Source organism: Coregonus lavaretus (genome assembly GCF_964263955.1).
Source record: "Coregonus lavaretus genome assembly, contig: HAP1_SCAFFOLD_2292, whole genome shotgun sequence".
Taxonomy (NCBI): Eukaryota; Metazoa; Chordata; class Actinopteri; order Salmoniformes; family Salmonidae; genus Coregonus; species Coregonus lavaretus.
The window spans coordinates 49,495-74,244 of NW_028157050.1; the positions used below are offsets into that span (position 1 = coordinate 49,495).

General features: G+C 45.5%; 1 protein-coding gene across 4 annotated transcripts; it reads left to right on the forward strand.

Moving 5' to 3' along the window:
• Positions 1-78: 78 nt before the first annotated feature.
• Positions 79-21,383, forward strand: LOC311125857 (golgin subfamily A member 2-like). 4 transcript variants are annotated; one of them, XM_084199887.1, is made up of 27 exons: positions 79-160; positions 1,249-1,401; positions 3,180-3,335; positions 3,761-3,804; positions 4,146-4,209; positions 4,470-4,532; positions 5,747-5,827; positions 6,398-6,436; positions 6,528-6,590; positions 6,977-7,070; positions 7,309-7,415; positions 7,601-7,659; positions 7,892-8,033; positions 8,145-8,234; positions 12,039-12,146; positions 12,274-12,361; positions 12,506-12,642; positions 12,854-13,072; positions 13,249-13,362; positions 13,447-13,671; positions 13,772-13,960; positions 14,102-14,360; positions 14,504-14,668; positions 14,901-15,007; positions 15,777-15,857; positions 15,915-15,969; positions 17,913-21,383. In XM_084199887.1, the coding sequence occupies exons 1-27, from the start codon at positions 113-115 to the stop codon at positions 18,179-18,181; spliced, it is 3,219 nt and encodes a 1,072-aa protein (XP_084056013.1). In that variant the 5' UTR covers positions 79-112; the 3' UTR covers positions 18,182-21,383. The 4 variants fall into 4 exon arrangements, with proteins under 4 accessions (XP_084056013.1, XP_084056012.1, XP_084056014.1 ...); XM_084199886.1 differs by having other exon boundaries at positions 15,777-15,969; XM_084199888.1 differs by lacking the exon at positions 5,747-5,827 and having other exon boundaries at positions 15,777-15,969.
• The last annotated feature ends 3,367 nt before the right edge of the window (positions 21,384-24,750 follow it).

A 24,750-nucleotide genomic window follows, 5' to 3' on the forward strand; every position in this document is an offset into this window, starting at 1 on the left:
TTTGCCACGGTCACTAGGGAGCTTTTGCGCCCCTAGCGGAAATATAGTTTATTGCATCACCGACTGATCCCAAATTAATGACGTGGTGCGGTTCGTCTACCGGACGATAAGGATGGCCGACCAGAGCAGGCAAATCAAACTCGCCGCAGCCAAGAAAAAGGTAAACAAATTCATTCCCACAACACAGGAAATATAACAGGTATTTCATCCATTACTCTGTTCGAGTTGTCAGTAGTTTCAGGTTTTCACGAACCCCGTGTGATGTTGACATTCCACGTCCTCCGACCTTTCTGCAGTCGCCCATCTCAACTCGCCTCCTCCTCCTATGGCTGTCAGTGCGCACGAAATGCCGAGGATTCGATTGGGCCTCTAATCTTAGCTAGAACGATTATGTGGACGATTTATACCGGGCAGTGAATTGAAAAGTTTGCTAGTAATGCTACTCGGCTAGGTATAAACCTTCTGTGATTTGATCAAACCAAGTGGCAAGGTAGTTGGCTATATCAAGCTACCGTGCTGATGTTTAGCTAACGTTAGCCATAGCGATTTAGCTAGCTAACATTAGCTAGCTAGCTACCGATGAACTGACATGTAGCACGTTAGCCAGTCGACTCGGCACAATATGATACTAACTCAATATAATATAGAATGAGGTGTCCGATGAATAGGCATGTTTATTGACACTTTTAACCTTAAGTAACTAACTTACGATGAATGCTACCTAGCTAATTATTGAGTCATGTTTGACAAGAAACAGTGATGTGTCACTCAGTGAAGAGTGACTGATAGTTTTGACAGCAGACGCCCCACCCCTTCCCTGTCTCAGTGTGAGCTACCTGCTGTGTGAAGCTAGAGAGCCTAGCTAGAGAGCCTAGAACAGTTGTCTTTTGCAAGTCAACATTTCTGTCGCCCACTATCTCTGGACATGGTGATAATCACGTAACGTTAACAGTTACTGTTGTTGGGATCCAACTCTGGAATTTGAGATGGCATTGTATTGGATCTTTCTAAATAGTCGTTCCATTGTCACCCACACCAGTGATACCAACTGTGCATACTGTAGATCTCTAGTCGAATCGTATGGGATATTTCTGAATAGTCGCACCATTTTTAGCCACACCAAGGCTCCCTATACTTCCTCTGCGATATGATGAATGTCTGCTGATGTATTTAGTCTAGCAAAGGTGTGAGTTCCAGACAGTTGAGAGCTCTCATTGTCCTCTTCTCCTCCTCTCTTGTGCCGGCCAGCTGAAGGAGTTTCAGCAGAAGAGTTCTCCTGCCAGTGGGGGAGGGGGTGGAAATGGAGGAGGAGGAGAAGAACCAGGGGCCAAGAAGAAGAGGAAGGTGAAGGGAGGGAGCCAACCAGACACACCATCAGCTGACCGACACGCTCCAGACAATGTGAGTCACCCAGCTGCATGCTGGCTGGCTGGCCGTCTGTCTGTCTGCGTGTATGTTATGACTGAGTACTCTTTCTGCACACTGCTTCCTTGCAAGGTTTCACTTGCCGACATTTGCATTTCAATAACAAAGTGAAACGTTGCAAGAAAGCAGTCTGATTGATGATACTTCCTCTCTGGAATCACATTGAACGTTCCAGTGCAGCTTCCGACTTTTACTGGATGTGTGAGTGCGTCCCTTTGCAAGTTTACTGTCAGTGTTTGTCATATGTCAGATTATGGTATGTGAAACGCAGCTATGCTCCAGCTATTAAAGGATATGTCTGTCAATTTGTATTCCCGTCAGGACGTTGCATCTTAACACACACGCCCTTCTGTTTGGTTAAGAATCAATATTATGTTGATGTGTGTTTAATCGTAAAAGAATGACATCAGGTTGGCCATTTTTTCTTAGTAATGTGGGGAGTCAGGGGCAGTAGATGGTTGCTGTAATAATTCTATAGTTCCTGGATCTTTTTTTGCATTCCTCCCTATATACTGCCTTAAACTGTTCCCCAAGGGAAGCCTTTCTGCCATCAGTATAGACTTAGCCTGTGCTCCCATCCAGACAGTCACAATGACAGTAATTTGTTTGGAGGAACATTGTCACAGAGTCAAATCTTTTCTGTACCTCCAGAGACGGATATGATTGTGATGAGTCGGTCACTAACATGTGGAACCAGGTTGTGGGCTTTAAAGTCTTCCTCTTTCAGTGAATGCCCAGTTCCAAATGGACCTCTAGCCTTAATCCAAAGCACTTTTTGAAAATCTAAAAGGAAATGTAGCTATTAGCATTGTGGTAGTACCTCCACCCTTCGGTAGGCTAGCTAGGTTGAAGTTCCACCATATTGATTCCACCTATTCACGTACAACAACAGGTGCTTAGCGGTAGATAGGGGATAGGGTTCTATGGGTGCTAGTCTCCCTTTTTACATCACCTCTTGCTGTCTTTCTTCCTCACTTGCTCATTCACTGTCCCTCCCTCTTTCACCCTTCCACTCCCCCTTTCCTCTGCCGTAGATTCAGAGTATTCTGAAAGGTCTTAGACAGACCAATGGAGTAACTCTGCCTGCCTATGGCAAAACCCAGGTGAGCCTCTCTCTCTCCTTCCTTCCTTCTCTCTCTTGGGCTATCATTCTTCCCTGCTATCTTTTCTTTTGTCCATTTTGTTCTTTTATGCCTGTCTCTCTCCTTCTACTTCACTCTCTCTTGAGCTCTCTTTGTATCTGTCCCACTCCTTCCCTACTGTTTCTCTATCCCACCCCTTCTGTTGTTTTTGCTCCTCTTCTCTCCTGCATGCTATTCCTTATGGTCACTGGTTTTGCTACAGTGAGAGAAGTGCTTGGTATTTATTTTGCCATTGTTGACTTTATTAAGAATCTACTAGTATTAAGCCTAGCTAAATGTTTGTTTTTTCTGAGATGGGTCAGTCCATCAGGGGCATGAGGTTGATTTGGTAGTATGTGTTGATATAGCATGTTTATAACTTCCGGACCAGATGTTTGTTTACTTTATTTACCATACCGGCATGTCTCCATCAGTGAAAACAAGATGTGTGTGATTGTCCGTCCATGTGTTGTGATTGTGCTGTCTGACACTACCTTGTTTTCTAGGATAGAATGATGTGGACATGTGTGTGTATGTATGTATGCGGGTGCTGTGTATGTTTCCAAATTGCTGTAACCACACTCTCTGGATGAGCACTGAAAAGTAATGGCTATGTGTGTGCTGCTGCCTCAGACCCACGTCCATGGGGAGGTGAGGGGGTCCCCAGTTACCCAGCTACTGGAGTACCCAAACGGAGAGGCTGGCCGCGGCTCTCCTGTGTCTAACCCTGCTGGCTCTGCTACTAACCCTGAGTGTGCCAGCCACGCCCACAACACTGACCTGCAGCAGGTGTGTCCCTCCGTCAGACTTCTATCGGTCTCTATCTCTCGGTCTCTATCTCTCGGTCTCTATCTCTCGGTCTCTATCTCTCGGTCTCTATTTCTCGGTCTCTATCTCTCGGTCTCTATCTCTCGGTCTCTCTGTCTCTCTCTCTGTCTCTCTCTCTCTCTCTCTGTCTCTCTCTCGGTCTCTCTCTCTCTCTCTGCTTTTTCCCGTCACCACCTCCTCTCTACAGGATGGGCCTGTTCACTCCTGACCTCCGGTTGCTGGCCCGCTTATCTAACCTTGAGGCTGCAATGTATAAGGCTTATCACCCTATAACAGCCATCATTGATTTGGATGGATAGGCCTAGCTTATGTTTAACGTATTCACCTCCATCAGTTTCACTCACAGGTATTTCCTCTCTTTCTTTCTCTCCTTCTCTCTGCCGCAGAACTGCACCCATGACGGTAATGAAAACCATGCGGATGAGAATAGGTTGGTCACCTCATCATCCAATACACACACACCTCTCAGTCCCTCTTCAGAATGAGTGTACCCACTGGTCCTCACTGCCCCTTATCTACCCTTCACAGCCCTGCCCCCCTCGCCTGCAGCTGTTGATCTCTCTCTCTCTCTCTCACACACACACACACACACACACACACACACACACACACACACACACACACACACACACACACACACAGAATATGTAGCACAGTTGCTGGCAGTGCAGCTTCTCACATTGAATGCGCCATTACCCAATAAGACTGGTGTGTTCATTACCAAATAACACTGGGCTAATGTTATCGTTTTTTTCGTGTGTGTGCCACCAGACCCCTGTCGTCCACAGAGAGCCTGTGGCAAGTCTCACAGCAGCTCAACGGCCTACTCTCTGGGGTATGTACTTTATGGCCACAAAAAGGAGAAATTTGGTCTTTAAAATACAGTCGACCCCTGAGAAGTGCACATTGGATAAGCGCAAGCACCTCACCAGTCCCAATGAGGATACACTCTCTTACTTGCTTTGGATATATGCTTGCTCCCGGTTTAGTGTGTTGCATAATCGAGTGTTATTTGTGATACTCTCATTAGCTTTGAGAAGCTTGATTTATTGTGGTTTGACTTGTACTGTTTTGTTTCTTTCTGACCTATTCTAGTCATCCACCGCCTATATAAATGGAGACAATGCTCACTCGCCTGCCAATGAAAAAGAACTGGAGGTAAGTGACACATCACAACACCACACGTTGCCCCCTTTCCATGGACACAGGTAAAAGCACTATAAAATGCAATCCATTTGTCCTGATCAGACAGACCCAGTCCCACTCTCTCTCCGAAGGTGCCCTTGGTTAAGCCTCATGTTCACTACCTTCAGTGTGTCTACATCCACACTCGCCAGATCAATCTTGTGGTTTTTCTTTGGAGGTGTGTGTGTGTGGCCCCAGGTTATGTAGAGGTATTCTGTCCTCCGTCCACTCTCACTCCACACAGGCCCCTCTCCTCTCTCACAATCCCTCCATTCTTGCTCTCTGTGCAGGAATGTGACTGGCCTCGGCCACACAGCTCACACGACCACTCCTCCTATTCCTGCCCTGTGTCCGGGCTTGGGTACACACACACACACACACACACGTACTCCACATAAGTGATACTCATGATTATAACTGAGTTTGTGTTGCATAGCTGAGACAACAATGCAATCTGAAAGATCGTCACATTCAGAACAGAGCAAATGTATGAAATGCTGTCCAGGCCGCCCCACTGTACCTTGCCCTGGCCCTGCATACAACGTTTAATACATTAAAAATATATTTAGTCTGCTCCATTCATATATCGCTCTTGTCTAATAGTCCTCAGACCTCACCTGGTAGATTGCCTTGCAGTTTGATGGACTCTATATAGAGAATCACTCCTGTTTGCAAGTAACATTTTCAGGCGTCATCTTTCGAAAGCCTTGACCGGAGCTGGCTATATGTATTACCCTCTCTTTAGGATTTTAAAGGGTACAACATTTTGTTACAGTGACTACTAGCTTGTAACTTGTTAAATTGGCTGAGATCATATTAGGGACTTGGATGTTCTTATTGTGGACATCTGGAGAAACAGAGGTCATGCGAACCCATTAGATTACCCTCTCCAGTCTGAACAGGTATTACTGAACGCTCCACTAGCTACCCATGCCCCTGTCCTCACTGTGTATGACTTCACTGAATACTAGTAGGACCAACAAGAACCTGCTGAGATCTTTTTCTGTTTTGTTGTTCACATTTTCCATCCCGGAAGGAGATGGAGAATGTGTGATTTACTTTCCCATTAATGAGTTAGTGTTTGTATGTCTCCTCCCATCGCTGTTTTTCTTTTCCTTCTTCAATTCACTCACTCCCTTCCTCCCCCTCTCTTTTTATTTTTATTTTGATGCATGCGCGCACGTCAGAGTGGAAACCAGGATCTGGCAGCCGCACTGGACTCCAGCAAACTAACAAACAATCGGCTCAATACCAAGCTAGAACAGCTGGTAAGAGTGTGTGCGCGTGGGAGTTTGGCATTCTTCCTTGTGTGGCAAATAACCCCTGACAGCCCCCATAGCAAGACTGACTGGCCACAGATTGACTAGCAAATGGCGTAACACCTTGGATAAACAGCAGCTGCGCTGAGTGGTAGCACAGTCAGTCAGTTGATCATGTCATGCATTGTTTTGTTTTAACACCTCACAAATAATTTAATTGCACTGCACTGTTCCCATTGGTAACACCCAAGCTTTTACATGCTCACCAAGATGGACACGATGAATAAAATGAGGGTATGTTTAGACCAACTGCACTGATATTTCTTCTGGTGCTAGCTTGCTAACAGTTAAACCGTTGCTAACCCCACTGGCTAGGCTAATACGCTGCTGTGCTTCTCTGAGTATGCGAGGGAGGTTCTCTGGTGCTCGTTAGTGATTTGACTCCTGAAGAGTGAAAGGAAATGACATGTTGAAGGGTTAGATGGGTGACTTACTGTAGATGGTGTGGTGGTGGCTTGAAGTCTATGAGGTGGGGATGATGATGTCATGGATTTTTCCTCTGTCCTGTTTGTCTGACAGACCAAGCAATCTCAGGAGCTCACAGATCAGCTGCAAAAGGTGAGCATAAAAATAAACTCTCGTTCTCATTCTCTCGTCTCCTCCTCAGTGGACGATGACAGGATGTTTTCTGTGTGCTTTCTTTGATCAGGAGCGAAGAGAGTTTGAACAGAAGTGTATGAGGGAGCAAGGAGCAATGCGGGAACAGCTACAGGTATACACACCCACCCCCACACACACACACACACACACACACACACACACACACACAGAAGAAGAAGGAACTTCAAGGTTTCTCATCCTCTCAGAGCACTTTTCTGAATCCATTTGAAGACCTTTAAAAGCAATTCTCTAATTTTCACTATGCAGTTCCAGATGTGTGCTATGTATCTGCCTTAAGGGCCAGTACACCATGTGTTGTTGCCTTTTTACCCAGGGATGCATGCACTGATATACTGAACAAAATACGTTCTCATCATTCCAAATGAAACAAAGCTTGATTTGTATCCGATATTTACAAATCTCTTTCCCTCTCTCTCTCTCTCTCTGTCTGTCTCTATATCTGTCTCTGTCTCTCTGTCTGTCCGTCCTCTCCCCCAGGTCCACATCCAGACCATCGGCATCCTGGTGTCGGAGAAATCAGAGCTGCAGACCGCTCTGTCATACACACAGCAGGCTGCCCGCCAGAAAACAGGTGAGTGCTTGTACCCTGTGTGAGAAAGAGAAAGCATGTAATCGTCCCAAGTCTGTGTTGTGTGTCTATGAATGCGAGCGTGAACGTGTTCAGTAATGTGATGTATTGTGGTGTGTGTTTAGGGGAAGCTGAGGAGGTGAGAGAGAAGGAGATGTCGTTGATCTGTGTAATATGAATGTGTGTGAGAGTCTGTTTGTGTTGGTGCTCACTAAGTGTGTGTGTGTGTTCTTTCGTTCAGGGGAGGCTGAGGAGCTGAGTAACCGTCTCCAGGCCACCAAACAGAGAGTCTCTGAGCTGGAGAGAACCCTGTTCTCTGTCTCCACACAACATAAACAGTTTGACAAGGTAACACACAGAAAGAAACCGTTTGAGAAGGCAACCTACTGTAGTCACACACTGAACAAAGACAGTTTGAGAAGGTAGTCTACGCACGACTGATATTGCTACAGTTACTTGAATGCAATGACCGATGAGTATCGATTTGAGCTTTGCAGTAATGTCTAACATATGATTGATGTTCTCTTGTGCAGCATAACAAAGAGCTAGAGAAAGAGAGAGACAACCTGAGGCTAGAGGTGTACAGACTAAAGTAAGTCTTCCCCTGATTATGCTGGCATTCTACTCGATGGCTGGCCTTGTATCATATTTCCTTGTTTGATTTGTGGACTAGGTAGGGAAAGGAATATGGTGGAAACCACACCTTGTGAGTTTGTCTGTGATTGTGATACAGGGAGAGAGATGCCTGTCATCTGAGGCGAGGCAATTCAGAGGCTCTTTGTGTGCGTGCACATTCCTACCTGACCCTCTATCTCTCATTGCAGTAGTGTGAGTGAGGAGGGGAGGCAGCAGAGTTCAGAGCTGTCAGAGCAGCTCAAGCTGAGGATGAGTGAGAACAACGACATGAGACTGGACCTGGAGGAACTGCGCAAGAGACTGGAGATGGCTGACGACATGCTGCAACAGGTAGGTACACACACACAATCTCTCTCTCACTCACTTAATCACTCACATACACTCTCATCGTCATCATTTGTTTCGCAGTTGTTCAATTCTCTTTCTTTTTTTTATTCCTAGTTTTCCAGTCAGTCAGGGCCTCCCAGTGCCAACCAGCAGATGCAGTTACTACTGGAGGAGAAACTACAGATTGAGGCACACACTGCTCAGGTAGGTGTGTGTGTGTGTGTGTTGAATATTTTCCCGGTATTTTATAAATGTTCCATCCCGAGAATAAATCCCTTTTCTCCCAGGTAACTTGGTATTTCCCGCCAAAACCGGAAGTGCCATGTAAAAGCACTATAAAGCATATAAATAGGCCTATGTGTGGATTTGATTAGAGCTTTGATCGGAAATTCAAGCCTGATGCTACATTTAATGAGCCAAAGCCCAAATGATTGTGCCGTTATCCAATACATACAGTGCATTCGGAAAATATTCAGACCCCTTGACTTTTTCCACATTTTGTTACGTTACAGCCTTATTCTAAAATTGATTAAATTGTTTTTTTCCCTCATCAATCTACACACAATACCCCATAATGACAAAGCACAAACAGGCTTTTAGAAATGTTAGCAAATGTATATATAAAAAAAATATATGAAATATCACATTTACATAAGTATTCAGACCCTTTACTCAGTACTTTGTTAAAGCACCTTTTGCAGCGATTACAGCCTCGAGTCTTCTTGGGTATGACGCTACAAGCTTGGCACACTTGTATTTGGCGAGTTTCTCCCATTCTTCTCTGCAGATCCTCTCAAGCTCTGGCAGGTTGGATGGGGAGCGTCGCTGCACAGCTATTTTCAGGTCTCTCCAGAGATGTTCGATCGGGTTCAAGTCGGTGCTCTGACTGGGCCAAACAAGGACATTCAGAGACTTCTCCTGAACCCATTCCTGCATTGTCTTGGCTGTGTGCTTAGGGTCGTTGTCCTGTTGGAAGGTGAACATTCGCCCCAGTCTGAGGTCCTGAGTGCTCTGGAGAAGGTTTTCATCAAGGATCTCTCTGTACTTTGCTCCGTTCATCTTTCCTTCGATCCTGACTAGTCTCCCAGTACCTGCTGCTGAAAAACATCCCCACAGCATGATGCTGCCACCACCATGCTTCACCGTAGGGATGGTGCCAGGTTTCCTCCAGACGTGACGATTGGCATTCAGGCCAAAGAGTTCAATCTTGGTTTCATCAGACCAGATAATCTTGTTTCTCATGGGCTGAGTCCTTTGGTGCATTTTGGCAATCTCCAAGCGGGCTGTCATGTGCCTTTTACTGAGGAGTGGCTTCCGTCTGGCCACTCTACCATAAACATCTGATTGGTGGTGCTGCAGAGATGGTTGTCCTTCTGGAAGGTTCTCCCATATCCACAGAGGAACTCTGGAGCTCTGTCAAAGTGACCATCGGGTTCCTGGTGACCTCCCTGACCAAGGCCCTTCTCCCCCGATTGCTCAGTTTGGCCGGGCGGCCAGCTGTAGGAAGAGTGTTGGTGGTTCCAAAACTTCTTCCATTTAAGAATGATGGAGGCCACTGTGTTCTTGGGGACCTTCAATGCTGCAGATCTGTGCCTCGACACAATCCTATCTCGGAGCTCTACGGACAATTCCTTCCACCTCATGGATTGGTTTTTGCTCTGACATGCACTGTCAACTGTGGGACCTTATATTGACAGGTGTGTACCTTTCCAAATCATGTCCAACCAATTGAATTTACCACAGGTGGACTCCAATCAAGTTGTGGAAACACCTCAAGGATGATAAATGGAAAAGGGATGCACCTGAGCTCAATTTCGAGTCTTAAAGCAAAGGGTCTGAATACTTATGTAATTAAGGTATTTCTGTTTTTATTTGTAATAAATGTGCAAACATTTCTAAAAACCTTTTCACTTTGTCATTATGGGGTATTGTGTGTAGATTGATGAGGGTTATATACAGTTGAAGTCGGAAGTTTACATACACTTAGGTTGGAGTCATTAAAACTCGTTTTTCAAACACTCTAAAAATGTCTTGTTAACAAACTATAGTTTTGGCAAGTCGTTTAGGACATCTACTTTGTGCATGACACAAGTAATTTTTCCAACAATTGTTTACAGACAGATTATTTCACTTATAATTCACTGTATCACAATTCCAGTGGGTCAGAAGTTTACATACATACACTAAGTTGACTGTGACTTTAAACAGCTTGGAAAATTCCAGAAAATGATGTCATGGCTTTAGAAGCTTCTGATAGGCTAATTGACATAATTTGAGTCAATTGGAGGTGTACCTGTGGATGTATTTCAAGGCCTACCTTCAAACTCAGTGCCTCTTTGCTTGACATCATGGGAAAATTAAAAGAAATCAGCCAAGACCTCAGGAAAAAGAACTGTAGACCTCCACAAGTCTGGTTCATCCTTGGGAGCAATTTCCAAATGCCTGAAGGTACCACGTTCATCTGTACAAACAATAGTAGGCAAGTATAAACACCATGGGACCACGCAGCTGTCATACCGCTCAGGAAGGAGACGCGTTCTGACTCCTAGAGATGAACGTACTTTGGTGCGAAAAGTGCAAATCGATCCCAGAACAACAGCAAAGGACCTTGTGAAGATGCTGGAGGAAACGTGTACAAAAATATCTATATCCACAGTAAAACGAGTCCTATATCGACATAACCTGAAAGGCCACTCAGCAAGGAAGAAGCCACTGCTCCAAAACCGCCATAAAAAAGCCAGATTACGGTTTGCAACTGCACATGGGGACAAAGATCGTACTTTTTGGAGAAATGTCCTCTGGTCTGATGAAACAAAAATAGAACTGTTTGGCCATAATGACCATCGTTATGTTTGGAGGAAAAAGGGGGTAGCTTGCAAGCCGAAGAACACCATCCCAACCGTGAAGCACGGGGGTGGCAGCATCATGCTGTGGGGGCGCTTTGCTGCAGGAGGGACTGGTGCACTTCACAAAATAGATGGCATCATGAGGAAGGAAAATTATGTGGTTATATTGAAGCAACATCTCAAGACATCAGTCAGGAAGTTAAAGCTTGGTTGCAAATGGGTCTTCCAAATGGACAATGACCCCAAGCATACTTCCAAAGTTGTGGCAAAATGGCTTAAGGACAACAAAGTCAAGGTATTGGAGTGGCCATCACAAAGCCCTGACCTCACCCCTATAGAAAATGTGTGGGCAGAACTGAAAAAGTGTGTGCGAGCAAGGAGGCCTACAAACCTGACTCAGTTACACCAGCTCTGTCAGGAGGAATGGGCCACAATTTACCTAACTTATTGTGGGAAGCTTGTGGAAGGCTACCCGAAACGTTTGACCCACGTTAAACAATTTAAAGGCAATGCTACCAAATACTAATTGAGTGTATGTAAACTTCTGACCCACTGGGAATGTAATGAAATAAATAAAAGCTGAAATAAATCATTCTCTCTACTATTATTCTGATATTTCACATTCATAAAATAAAGTGGTGATCCTAACTGACCAAAGACAGGGAATATTTGATAGGATTAAATGTCAGGAATTGTGGAAAACTGAGTTTAAATGTATTTGGCTAAGGTGTATGTAAACATCCGACTTCAGCTGTATATTTTAATAATAAGGCTGTAACGTAACAGAATGTGGAACCTTTCAAGGGGTCCGAATACTTTCCGAATGCACTGTAGGTCTACATGCACTGTGATCCATACTGAGATGGGCTGTCTGTCCCCACCCTGAGCGTCGATGATTCATCATGCAGAGGCCGTAGAGAAGCCAGATTTAGACATTGCATATAATTTTACAGTTCGATTTCACTCATGCTGTTCATATAAATCATTTATTATAATATACCGGTCAATACACAGTTATTTATCCTGGGAAAAGGGAGTGGTTTTGGGCGGTAAATCTCGGTAACCGGGTTCCCACCATTCAACCCTAGTGTGTGTGTGCCTCTCTTTAAAGTTTTGACTGCCATGCCATTGTGTTAATGGTCTCTTTTGGTATCATCTATAGTTGATGGAGTCGGTTGCCCAGCTGCAGACAGAGAGAGACCGCTACGCTGAGCAGATCCAGGAGGAGGGACTAGTATGGAAGGACAAGACGGAGCAGCTGCTCTCTCAGGTGCACAATGCTACCACCCCATTAGCAGAACCTAAAGAGGTGGCATAGCCTCTGAACGTAGTGCTAGAAATACTTAGTCACTTTAAGGTTGAGTTGATTGACGTGTTTTTGTGTGTGTCCTGTGCAGGTGACCGTAGTAGCAGAGGAAAGGGACCAGAGTATCAGTCAGATCCAGGAGCTAGAAGCCCACATCACAGACCTGAAGCATGCTGCAGGTGAGACACACAGCTACCCTCCTTCTTGGTTTGCACATCAATTATTCTCAAAAAGACCAGCTTACTGCATTGAACCTCCCCATCCTGTCAATCATTATCATTAAAATATTTGCATTGCCATAAGGACTCTCTTCTCCTCCCCAGCCCTTTTGTCCCAGGAGAGAGAGGCCCAGGCGGAGCCCAAGCCCTCAGGGACCTCAGAGAGTGAACTGGCCCTCCAGGGGGCACTCTGCAGCCTGCAGCAGGAGAGAGACTCGCTCAACGCACAGTTCCAAGCCCAGGTGATAACCTCACACATACACTGCCAGGAAATAATAACACACTGTGAATTTGCACTCTGAACACTCTGTCTCTTCAAGGCATAGACTGATAAGATGAATTATGGGGTGGGTTGGTGCTGGGCTGGAAAGAAATCCTGCACACCTTGTCCATCCCTGTTGTGTCTCACAAGTGAAAACCCACTGTTCTCCGCCCTCCCTTCCCTCTTTATAGCTGCGTGACAACGAGCAGTTGAGTCGCATGTGCTCGGAGCAGGAGTCCCGTCTCTCAGAGCTGGAGCGCCATGCGGAGCGCGGGGCCGAGGATGCAGAGGACCGCAGGCGCATGCTGGAGGACGTGCAGAGTGACAAGGCCACCATCAGCCGCGCCCTGGCCCAGAACCGCACCCTTAAAGACCAACTGGCCGAGCTGCAGAACGGCTTCGTCAAACTGGTAAAGAGGAGTGATGCCTTTTTACTCTCCTGTTTACTTATGTGAAGTAATCACTGATCTGCCAGGTTGGGTTGGTGTTAAACGTGGAATGTATGGAAACGTATCTTCACTTATCCAGCCACATTCAGATCGGTGGTGACCTCATGAATGTGTTGAATGTCTCTCTGTCCTCCTAGACCAATGAGAACATGGAGCTGACCACTGCTCTGCAGTCAGAGCATCACGTGAAGAAGGAACTGGGACGCAGGATGGGACAACTACAGGAGGACCTGCACAATGTCAAGGAGCAGGTAGGGACGCACGCGCAAACACACTTCATGGTGAACAGGTACAGGAACAACATATAGACAGTCGCACGTCTCCTCCATCCCTAGTTGGATTTGAAGTCGCAGGAGTACCAGGCGCTGCTGGAGCAGCGGGACCAGGTAGTGGCCCACCTACAGCAGTACTCTGCAGGCTACACAGCCCTGGCGTCAGAGCGAGAGCAGCTTCACAGACAGTACCTGCAGCAGAGCCAGCTGATGGACCGGCTGCAGCATGACGAGACCCAGGGAAGGGTTCAGTTGGAGATGAGCCACAAACAGCTGGAGCAATACCAGGTCAGGGACGCACACACACACACACGCATGTAGTCGCATGACACACACACACTATGCACGCGTACACACTGTGTATTCACCCCTCTGTTTCCCCCTGCAGAAGACGCTGGAGCAGTTGGCCAGAGACAATGAGCAGTTGAAGGCTGAAGTCACAGAGCTGCTCAACAGCTCAGCCCTGGCAACACCCTACAGAGACCAGGGAGACGGAGTGGAGAGCCAATCCCTGCCAGACAGTCCGCAGAAGTCCTCCATCGCTATCCCAGAAGACTTTGAGAGCCGTGAGGAGATGGTGAGGAGAATACACCTATCAGTGGTGTTAGGTGGGCTCTAGTGTTCCCAAATTCTGTGGAGAATCCTAAATTGAGGATATCCAAAGTATTTCTAAGATAATTGTCTCTGAAGAATAATTATTCCCTTCCGTCTCTCTCAGGAGGAGTTTGTGCGCAGTGCAGTGTCGCGTGTGGAGGCAGAGAGAGACGAGGTGAGGAGCAGACTGGAGGAGGAGAGGAGACTGCACCTCGCTGCCCGACACCAGGCTGCAGCACTCATAGAGCACCACAGCCACAGTCATGACCATGACCACGACCATGACCATGAACACAACCATGACCATGAACACAGTCAAGGTCACGGTCAGAGCCACGACCACCGTCACAGCCATGATGACCACAGTCACTGTGAACACACAGGTGAGAGGAGGAGGAAAGGTGTGTGTGTATGCATGCACGTATTTGTGATTGTGTTTTCTAGGAACACTGCCAGTTTTGAACGTGTTACCAGTGCAGTGTTTCTGACGGGTACCCCCCCCCCCCCCCCTTCCTGTTAATCTCAGGTTCAGAGGGTGTACCAGTGGAGGTACATGAGGCCTTGTGTGTTGCCATGGAGAGGCTGCAGCAGCGCTTCACCTCTCTGATGCAGGAGAAGGCTGACCTGAAGGAGAGGGTAGAGGAGCTGGAACACCGTTGTATACAGCTGTCTGGAGAGACTGATACTATTGGTGAGAGAGATGCATACACACACACAGATATACCGCTGTATACAACTGTCTTCAGAGACGCTGTTGGTGAGACACTCGATCATCTCTCTGTCTGTAAAGACTGGCACTATTAGTGACGCGTACACACTCTCCACTTCCATTTTCTCACACACACTAACAGGGATGCACTTACACATTCACTCACATAGCGTGACAGTTCTTCTCATCCTATTCCTTCGTTGTGTTTGTCCAGGAGAGTACATCACCCTGTACCAGAACCAGAGAGCCATCATGAAGCAGAAACACATGGAGAAGGAGCAGTACATCAGTATGTTGGCCCAGGACAAAGAGGAGATGAAGGTACACACACACACACACACACACACACACACACACACACAAAGGTACACCATACACACACACACCAAACATGAGAGAGAAGCTGCAGCATAGCACCAGCAGCATAGCACCCTGCATCCCACTTCTGGCTTGTCTCTGAAGCTAAGCAGTGTTGGTCCTGGTTGAGACCAAATGTAGCTCGAAGTGTTGCTGGAGGGCCAGTAGGAGGCACTCTTTCCTCTGGTCAAAAAAAATAATAAAAAAAGATATCCCAATGCCCCCGGGCAGTGATTTGGGACATTGCCCTGTGTAGAGTGCAGTCTTTCGGATGGGACGTTAAACTGGTGTCCTGACTCTCTGTTGTCACTAAAAGATCCCATGGCACTTATCGTAAGAGTAGGATGTTAACCCCGGTGTCCTGGCTAAATTCCCAATCTGACCCTCATACCATCTTGGCCACCTAATCATCCCCAGCTTCCAATTGGCTCATTCATCCCCCCCTCCTCTCCCCTGTAACTGTTCCCCAGGTCATTGTTGTAAATGAGAATGTGTTCTCAGTCAACTTACCTGGTAAAATACATTTAAAAAATAGACCCCATGCACACACACTAGTAGTATTTAGGTATTTATTAGGATCCACATTAGCCGCTGCAAAAGCATCAGCCACTCTTCCTGGGGTCCACATGAAACATGACATAATACATAGTACAGAACATAATTAGTCAAGGACTGAACTACATACATTTCAGATTATTGCCAGTGTTTTGACTGTGCTTCTGTGCCCGTGCAGGCCAAACTGGCCGAGCTGCAGAACCTGGTGATGAGGTTGGTGGGTGAGAGGAACGAGTGGTACAGCCGCTACACTGGGGCGGTGGCTAGCGCTAATGCTACGGCTAACCCTGACCTGCTGCCAGCCGGCGAGGAGCAGGTCCAGGCTCACCACACACACAGACGCATGGAGCTCAACGCTGTGGATGGACAAGGTATGGGCGCACACAGGAAGGTACACCACATGCACACGCACACGCATGGAACTCAGCACTGTGGACGGACCAGATACACAAACACACATCAAATTGTATTTGTCACATGCTTCGTAGACAACCGGTGTAGACTAACAGTGAAATGCTTTTCCAACAATGCAGAGTTTAAGATGAGATAGAAAGTGAAATGGAAAATAGAAATGGTGACACAGTGAATAACTAATAAAAATAACATATATACAGTGAGGGAAAAAAGTATTTGATCTCCTGCTGATTTTGTATGTTTGCCCACTGACAAAGAAATGATCAGTCTATAATTTTAATGGTAGGTTTATTTGAACAGTGAGAGACAGAATAACAACAAAAAAATCCAGAAAAACGCATGTCAAAAATGTTATAAATTGATTTGCATTTTAATGAGGGAAATAAGTATTTGACCCACTCTCAATCAGAAAGATTTCTGGCTCCCAGGTGTCTTTTATACAGATAACGAGCTGAGATTAGGGGCACACTCTTAAAGGGAGTGCTCCTAATCTCAGATTGTTACCTGTATAAAAGACACCTGTCCACAGAAGCAATCAATCAATCAGATTCCAAACTCTCCACCATGGCCAAGACCAAAGAGCTCTCCAAGGATGTCAGGGACAAGATTGTAGACCTACACAAGGCTGGAATGGGCTACAAGACCATCGCCAAGCAGCTTGGTGAGAAGGTGACAACAGTTCTTGCAATTATTGACTTATGGAAGAAACACAAAAGAACTGTCAATCTCCCTCTGCCTGGGGCTCCATGCAAGATCTCACCTCGTGGAGTTGCAATGATCATGAGAACAGTGAGGAATCAGCCCAGAACTACACGGGAGGATCTTGTCAATGATCTCAAGGCAGCTGGGACCATAGTCACCAAGAAAACAATTGGTAACACACTACGCCGTGAAGGACTGAAATCCTGCAGCGCCCGCAAGGTCCCCCTGCTCAAGAAAGCACATATACAGGCCCGTCTGAAGTTTGCCAATGAACATCTGAATGATTCAGAGGAGAACTGGGTGAAAGTGTTGTGGTCAGATGAGACCAAAATCGAGCTCTTTGGCATCAACTCAACTCGCCGTGTTTGGAGGAGGAGGAATGCTGCCTCTGACCCCAAGAACACCATCCCCACCGTCAAACATGGAGGTGGAAACATTATGCTTTGGGGGTGTTTTTCTGCTAAGGGGACAGGACAACTTCACTGCATCAAAGGGACGATGGACGGGGCCATGTACCGTCACATCTTGGGTGAGAACCTCCTTCCCTCAGCCAGGGCATTGAAAATGGGTCGTGGATGGATATTCCAGCATGACAATGACCCAAAACACACGGCCAAGGCAACAAAGGAGTGGCTCAAGAAGAAGCACATTAAGGTCCTGGAGTGGCCTAGCCAGTCTCCAGACCTTAATCCCATAGAAAATCTGTGGAGGGAGCTGAAGGTTCGAGTTGCCAAACGTCATCCTCGAAACCTTAATGACTTGGAGAAGATCTGCAAAGAGGAGTGGGACAAAATCCTACAATCCAACTACAAGAAATGTCTGACCTCTGTGATTGCCAACAAGGGTTTTGCCACCAAGTACTAAGTAATGTTTTGCAGAGGGGTCAAATACTTATTTCCCTCATTAAAATGCAAATCAATTGATAACATTTTTGACATGCGTTCTTCTGGATTTTTTTGTTGTTATTCTGTCTCTCACTTTTCAAATAAACCTACCATTAAAATTATAGACTGATCATGTCTTTGTCAGTGGGCAAACGTACAAAATCAGCAGGGGATCAAATACTTTTTTCCCCCACTGTATATATATGCGTGTGTGTGTGTGTGTGTATATGGAATAGAACAACAATAATACACACACATATTAGTCATTATACTAACCTCCCTGATCTCTCATCTCTCCCCCCTTCTCTCTCCAGAGTCTATGGATGTAAGTTCAGCCGTGGAGCCCGACTCCACCGACCTCCCTAACGGTGGCCTGTCAGACCAGGGCCAGGGGCTCCCCCCAGACTCCCATGCTCTGATGAGGCCCCAGGAGGACGGCACGACCAGGCAGATCATGCAGCTGCTCCAGGAGATCCAAAACCCCCAGGGGCCCCGCTCCGTGCCCTTCCTGGGGGACAACCCCTGCGTCCCCTTCTTTTACCGGCCCGACGAGCAGGACGAAGTCAAGATCCTGGTGGTCTGATGATGAGACTATGGAGCTAACTGGCAGCGTTGGTTGGGATCCCTGGCTATGTTGGAGGATCTCTGAACACACACACACCATTCCACCACGTCACACTCGACTTAAGTCATCTAGGATTATACGTGCACACACTTTTGGTTATACCGTCTCTCACACCATGCACACTCACTCTCTCCCGACATCGTCAAATTCTACTTTCTGGGAGAGGTTGTTTCCTCTCTTTCTCGCTCCTCCTTTTGAGTCCTTGGCTGGTCTCGCATGCTGTTTTTTCTTCATTGCACTAACAGAGTGACTAAGCATGTGAATTCCTTGTGTGAGTGTGGCTGCCTTCCTCTCCTCTTCCACCTCTGCAACCTCCTTACTTGCAGTGTGTGTCTGTCCGCTTTTTTGGTCTCCTTTAATTGGTATTTAATACCATTAGATTGAGATTCTTTCTGTGATTCTCTTGATGGAGAGAATGTTTATTCCTGCACACTGATCCCTCTCCTCTGTTCACTATCCTCCATCTCTCTCCCCCTCCCCTTCTCTGCCATTTGAACCAGAGGTGCAATAAAGGATCTCTGTCCCCTCTCCCTCAGTCATTGTCGATTATAGGAGAAATGTAAGGCTTTGAGTGAGACGTTAGCGGCAACAGTGTGTGTGCCGTGCGTATGTATGTATGGGAACTACTCTCACAGCCAGTGGACAAGCTTTAACTAATGTACTTCCCTCTTGTTTTGCATTACCAACGCTCTTTATAGTTCATAGTGTCCACATGCCAAACAGGAGCTTACAGTACCTTTCAGTGGAGACTGGTGGGAGGAACTATAGGAGGACGGGCTCATTGTGATGGTTGGAATGGAATATATGGAACGGTATCAAACACATAAAACATTTGGAAACCACATGTTTGACTCCATTACATTAATTCCATTTCATCCCTGACAATGAGCACGTCCTCCTATAGCTCCTCCCACCAGCCTCCACTGGTACCTTTTATATGTTAAGGCACTAACTGGATCCTCATTCACAATGTGTCTGACTGGAGTAGAACTGGGCTAGTCTGTCTGTGTTTAGTAGTAGAGACAAACATGGCTTGGTTTTGCCTTGTGGGCTATTTCTCAATTCATTTTCTCATCTCCTTTCCTCCATGTCAACTGATGGGCGATAAGACTGACTCACTCAGACAAGTGGTCATGAATGGAAGAAGACTGTATCGAGACACAGCCCTTGGTAGCTGTTGGTATGTTCTATGGTAGTGGAGGGAGTTGTCTGGGTAGGGCAGGATAGCAGGTGGGGTAGAGGAGGGCAGGAGGAGTTGGGTACAGTACAGGAAGGAAGGAGGTAAGGGCCAGGCTGGAGCCTTGGCCTAACTGGGGTGGGTCAGGAAAGCATTGGTAAAGACACTAGCATTTGGAGTGATGAGAGCAGTTTGCACTGTTCACATCTAAGTCGTTTACTTCTAAGTAGGGAGACACCATAGGACGTCATAGGAAAGACAGGAACATGCATGTAGACACACATGGCTGCTCACCCCTACAACGACCTTGTCTATCCATTTGGTAACACTGAAATCTGAACATATGTATGGACAGTAGAGCTTTCTCTTATTCATGCAAATGAGCCAGTCAACTCAGTTGTATTCCTCAAGTTTGCTCTGCGTTCATTTATTTGAGGCCCCGTTTCATGGCACCAGTTGATCATCTTCAATTCCACTGTGCTTGTTGCCCCTCAACATATCTAATTTATAATTGAAGTCGTTCCCTTTGAGACTGGATGAAGTTGTGAGTCTGTTTGATAAATGATCCAATCTCAATTGTATCCTCATGATTTGAATGGAAGTTGTCTCTTCTCTCTAGAGTAACATGGACCTTTACTGTAGGTTTATTGCACAAAAATTGGACAGCGCTTCTAATCAAACCCTGTCCCATCTCGCATAGCTTTTCTATGGCAGATCCATTCTAGACATTTGATTTCTATACTTGGGAGCCCTATGATGTCATCATGTGCACTTTGGCACATCTGGGCTCAGCGTTCCTCTCGAGGCTATTGAATGAAGACTGTTGAAGTGACCGGAAGAGTGAGTTTGTGTGTATGTGCAGTGTGCACTAGGAGGATGTGTAGGTATGTACATATGAATAGAGGGTTGTAATAATTCTAGTAACACGAGGCATGGGCAATGGGGGTTAAGCTCTGCTGTTTTATTGACAGGTCCAGGAAGGTCCTCTGTTTTTAGATAACCTTACCATGATGACCCAATTAAAGGTAAAATTGCCATAGGCGCATCTCTGCCACCCTGCAGTTTTTGGGGAATTGTGTGTATTCCCATAATATTTAGGCTATTTTTTAATTTTTATGCTTCTAGTGTATCTCTGTTGACTACCAATGTCCGATATCTTTTTTTAATTCAAGAATGGAAGTCTTTAAACTGTCTGAAAAAAGGATTATGGTTTTGGTGATGCTATGTGAAGTGTGTTAAATGAGATCTAGAAATTAGTGGTTGTGGAGAAAGTGTTCAGGTGTGTGTGCACCTGGTCTGCACTATGGCAGTCGCTGAACCATGTCTATCCTGAAGCGAAGCACTTTTCGTAGTAGGACTTGACGTGGTTTCTGTTGAAAGTGATCCCATCTGAATATTTTCATTCCTGGCTTTCTTAGCATTCTCTTTTCCTTTAGAGTTATAACTTTGTTGGTAAAAGCAATATATTATTTTATAGTAATTTAAATCTATTGTTTTTGGGGTGGTGACGAGTGAATAAAAGTAACAGGTGAAATATAAAAAATGTTCCACACTTTCTAATTCACATTGTTCTTTTGAATGAATGCGTGTGATTGAGCAGATAATGGCCTTCTGTTTAAAGGAACTGTATATACTGTAACTGTAACATATTGTATATTCATTCTGCCTGGAGTGTGGGAATAAGTGTGATGGCTGTTTGTAGTGTTGCTAGCAGCCCAGCATGCTTGTCTGTGTGTCTGTCTGAGCCATTGTTGGGTTCAGGACACACAGACAGCTGAAGTGAAGGGGTGGGGTACCGTCTGTGATTTAATACAAAGGAAAAAAATATTTATTTCTAATAAGTATCGAAACTAATCAGTTTTAATGCAATGTAGGTTTGTTATGAGAGAACAAAATGGCTTTCGACAGTATATTTCTGATGTGGTTTCTCCTGTATGTTTTTTTTCTCCCCTCCTGATTAAAACTGGTTGAGCAAAGTAAACAGCATCTGGTGAATGGATCCTTGTAAGTGCTGGAGTTTCTATCTTCAATATGTCCTATTAGAGATGTCATTGTGCGATTCCTCAACAAAAGACAATCAGACCATTTTGGTACAGTACACTGACTTTTAATGTCTTGACAAAGCACAGTCCTGTTGGACAGACACATTCCACCCACAGCAGTAAGATAAGATACAGGACGAAGTTGTCACAGCAGGATAGAATACAAACATTTACTCTGCCCCCTCTCCTCATTTCCTCTCCGGACAGAGACAGAGAAAGAAGCGACAAATTATTCTACATGCTACTAATCAAACAACCTGCCAATACTCAACACATCAATTGACGGGATTTCATATAACATTATTCACTTATTTATTCATTTGTTCGTTTTTGTTTTTATCATGTTTCATTGTACACATACTCAGTCACTTATTCATAATTTAATATTCAGTATTCATACATTGTCAACTAACCTCTAGACAAGTGGAACACAATTTCCATAAGATGCACCACACAGGATACATAACACACGTAAGATATGTCCATAATAAATGTTACTCTGAATTTATAATTATTTCATAATAGTTAATAGTTTTATGTATTGGCTGTTGCTAAGACTCAAGGGTGTTGTAAAGGGGAGGGGTGGGTTTGTATGAGGTGAGTACGATATGGATACTGAAACAGGGGTTTGTGGGTAGGCAAATAAGCCCATGTACTATTATTACCAACAGGGTCATAATACAACAAACCACAGACAACAGAGTCCACTGGTAGAAAGGGGGGTAAACTCACATCTCTCAAACAGCAATGGAACGCAAGAGTGACATGGCAGGGGAGAGGTGCACTGTATAGGTGTGTGTATATAGGTATAGACCATCACTGATTGGGTTGTTGGTGGTTTAAACCTGATGTCCTCACTCACCCCCTTGACCACTGAGAGAGGGAAGAAAGGAAAAAGGAAAGAAAAGAAAAAAGTTGATAAGCCATGCCAAAATCAAAGTGTCCCCCACCCCAACACTCATTACACAGTTCCAATGATATTCAACACATGTTCTCCTGTTAGGGTCACTGGTCTTGGAAACACTTTGAGAGTCAAAAAACAAATCCTGGACTGGCAACACTTATAAATGGTCTTCCTGAAAACAACTTCAATGTTTGAGCTTTCCTTGTAAGGAAAGGAGAAAGGATGCCATTTAACAGTATTGCGACGCACCATTAGGGCCTTGTCTGTCTCCATGCCTCCTCTCAGGCTGATCATCTACTTTGAGTCTGGTGTGATTGGTGGATAGCTCTCATTAAGCCGTCCAATAAGAACATATTGCACTTTCTATTTAGATCCCGCCTCGCAAAGGTACTGAGTTTCACTAGTAGGGAAGTGTTTCATTGACAAGTGGGAGAGGAGGAGAAGAGACAGACGGACGACTCTGGCTCAATGTTGGCCCACAGGTTTTAGCGGGAGACCCTCTAGTTCACAACCCCCTAGCACTCGTGGCATGGGTACAGAGATTGAAGCACAGAGAGAAGCATGTCTTCAAATGTGCCTTAGGGAGCTGGTTGAGGAGGAGTTTACACCGATATACACCAGATCCACAGGAGGCTGCTGAGGGGAGGACGGCTCATAATAAAGGCTGGAACCGAACGGAGCAATGGAATGGCATCAAACATATGGAAACCATGTCCTTGCCCGTCCTCCCCAATTAAATTGCCACCAACCTCCTGTGACCAGATCACAGTTAGTCTGAACATCTGAACTTGTGTCATTGCAGATATAACAATACATTATCATGATGGTTATCACATCACATAAGAATGGGCCTTCACAGTGACGCAAGGCCTGGTGGCTACAGGAGGTTGTAGGACATGGACACAGATGCAAGATGGTCCGCACATTATCTTCTCCCTCACTCCTACTGAGGGGCAGGAAGAGGGAGGAAGATATATTTTCTTTTTCTATCCATGAACAGGAATGTTATGGCCATTCAGAGAGAGCGGGGTTGGTGATTCTTTTTTTCATGTCCTCTCTCTTTCTTTCGCTCCCCCTCTCCACCCTTGCTTTGAGCGAGGCTGTTGTGAAGAGCTGCTGAGATCTCTGATTGGTGTGTGTTTGTGTGAAATATAGGGGGGATTCACATGTAGGGGCTGAGTGGTGGAAAGGGGGGAGTGTTAGAGGAGAGGGGGTGTCAGGGGGTCCCGAGGGACATAAAAGGATGCTTCTAGGAGTCAAAAGGATGCAGGGGGCTCTCGGGGCGAGAGGGCCCACCCTTGCTTGGCCGGCTATTCGATAAAAAGAGGAGGGGAAAAGTAGAAACAGATAGGAAAGAGGACATAATGAAGCCAGATTAAGCGAAGGATGAACAAGTGAATGAAACATAACGAGAGAAAATGTCCCCAAACTCAGAGGCTCGGAAACACTGTTGTGATATTAGATATAATAGGACACATTAATCAGTGTATCATTACTAATACATAGAAAACACAGAGATAGATGCCACATTACATTGTGACACATGAGAGTCTGTACCATTAATGGTTATAATATGTATATATTTTCTCTTTGGGTGTTTTTCTGACAAAAAGGGCCCTTGCCCATCTATGTCAGGTTTGTCCTAGCCTGTGACTTTAGGGACCAGTATGGATCATGATGATCATAGCAGAAGACAACAAAAAGAAAGCTGTTTTTCAGATGCAGTTATCCCTTCTGATCCACTCCACTTTCCTAGATAGATGGATAATGCATCTACTCCCGAGAGAGATTCAACACACAGAATAACGTGTCAACCAGCACAAAAAAAGATCATTATCAATATCCAAAATGATCAGAGAAAAATTAATCATTCAGATATGAGAGAAAGAGAGAAAGTCAGCAATCAGAAATACCCATCTGAAGGGGAGGGGAAGAAAGAAAAAATATTTCAGCATAGCATTCCTTAACCCTCTCATCCATATTTGCTGAATCCACCCACTTACGCATGTAAATGTGTGTGTCTGAGTGTGTGTAAATGTTTTCTAATTCTTATCTACAATGGTCCTTAATATACAGTGGAGGATGAATGCATGTCTCTGTATTGTGGGTATACAATATGTCTGTGTGTGGGTTTGTGCGTGTGTGTGTGACGTGACTGGGTCATTTAGTAGAGAAGGAAGAAAGGTCTAGGTCAGGAAGGTTGCTCTGCAGTCCTTGGTCTCTCTGCCGTGGGGTAGGCGGTGGGTTGGAGGGGAGGGGGGCTCAGTAGTCTAGTGGGTTGGTGAGGGCGGGGGTCTTCGGCTGCCAAGAGGACCATGGATACACACAGATGGACAGACAGAAACACAGGGACAGAGGGACACAGATATAAGCAAAGACAGGGATGAGTTAGGATTGGCACTCT

Coding starts and splice junctions, on each gene's coding strand:
- LOC311125857 (XM_084199886.1), top strand. CDS start 113: ATGGCCGACCAGAGCAGGCAAATCAAACTCGCCGCAGCCAAGAAAAAG. Junction 14,361..14,503: donor CAGTCACTGTGAACACACAG/GTGAGAGGAGGA, acceptor TGTTAATCTCAG/GTTCAGAGGGTGTACCAGTG. Junction 15,970..17,912: donor CAACGCTGTGGATGGACAAG/GTATGGGCGCAC, acceptor TTCTCTCTCCAG/AGTCTATGGATGTAAGTTCA.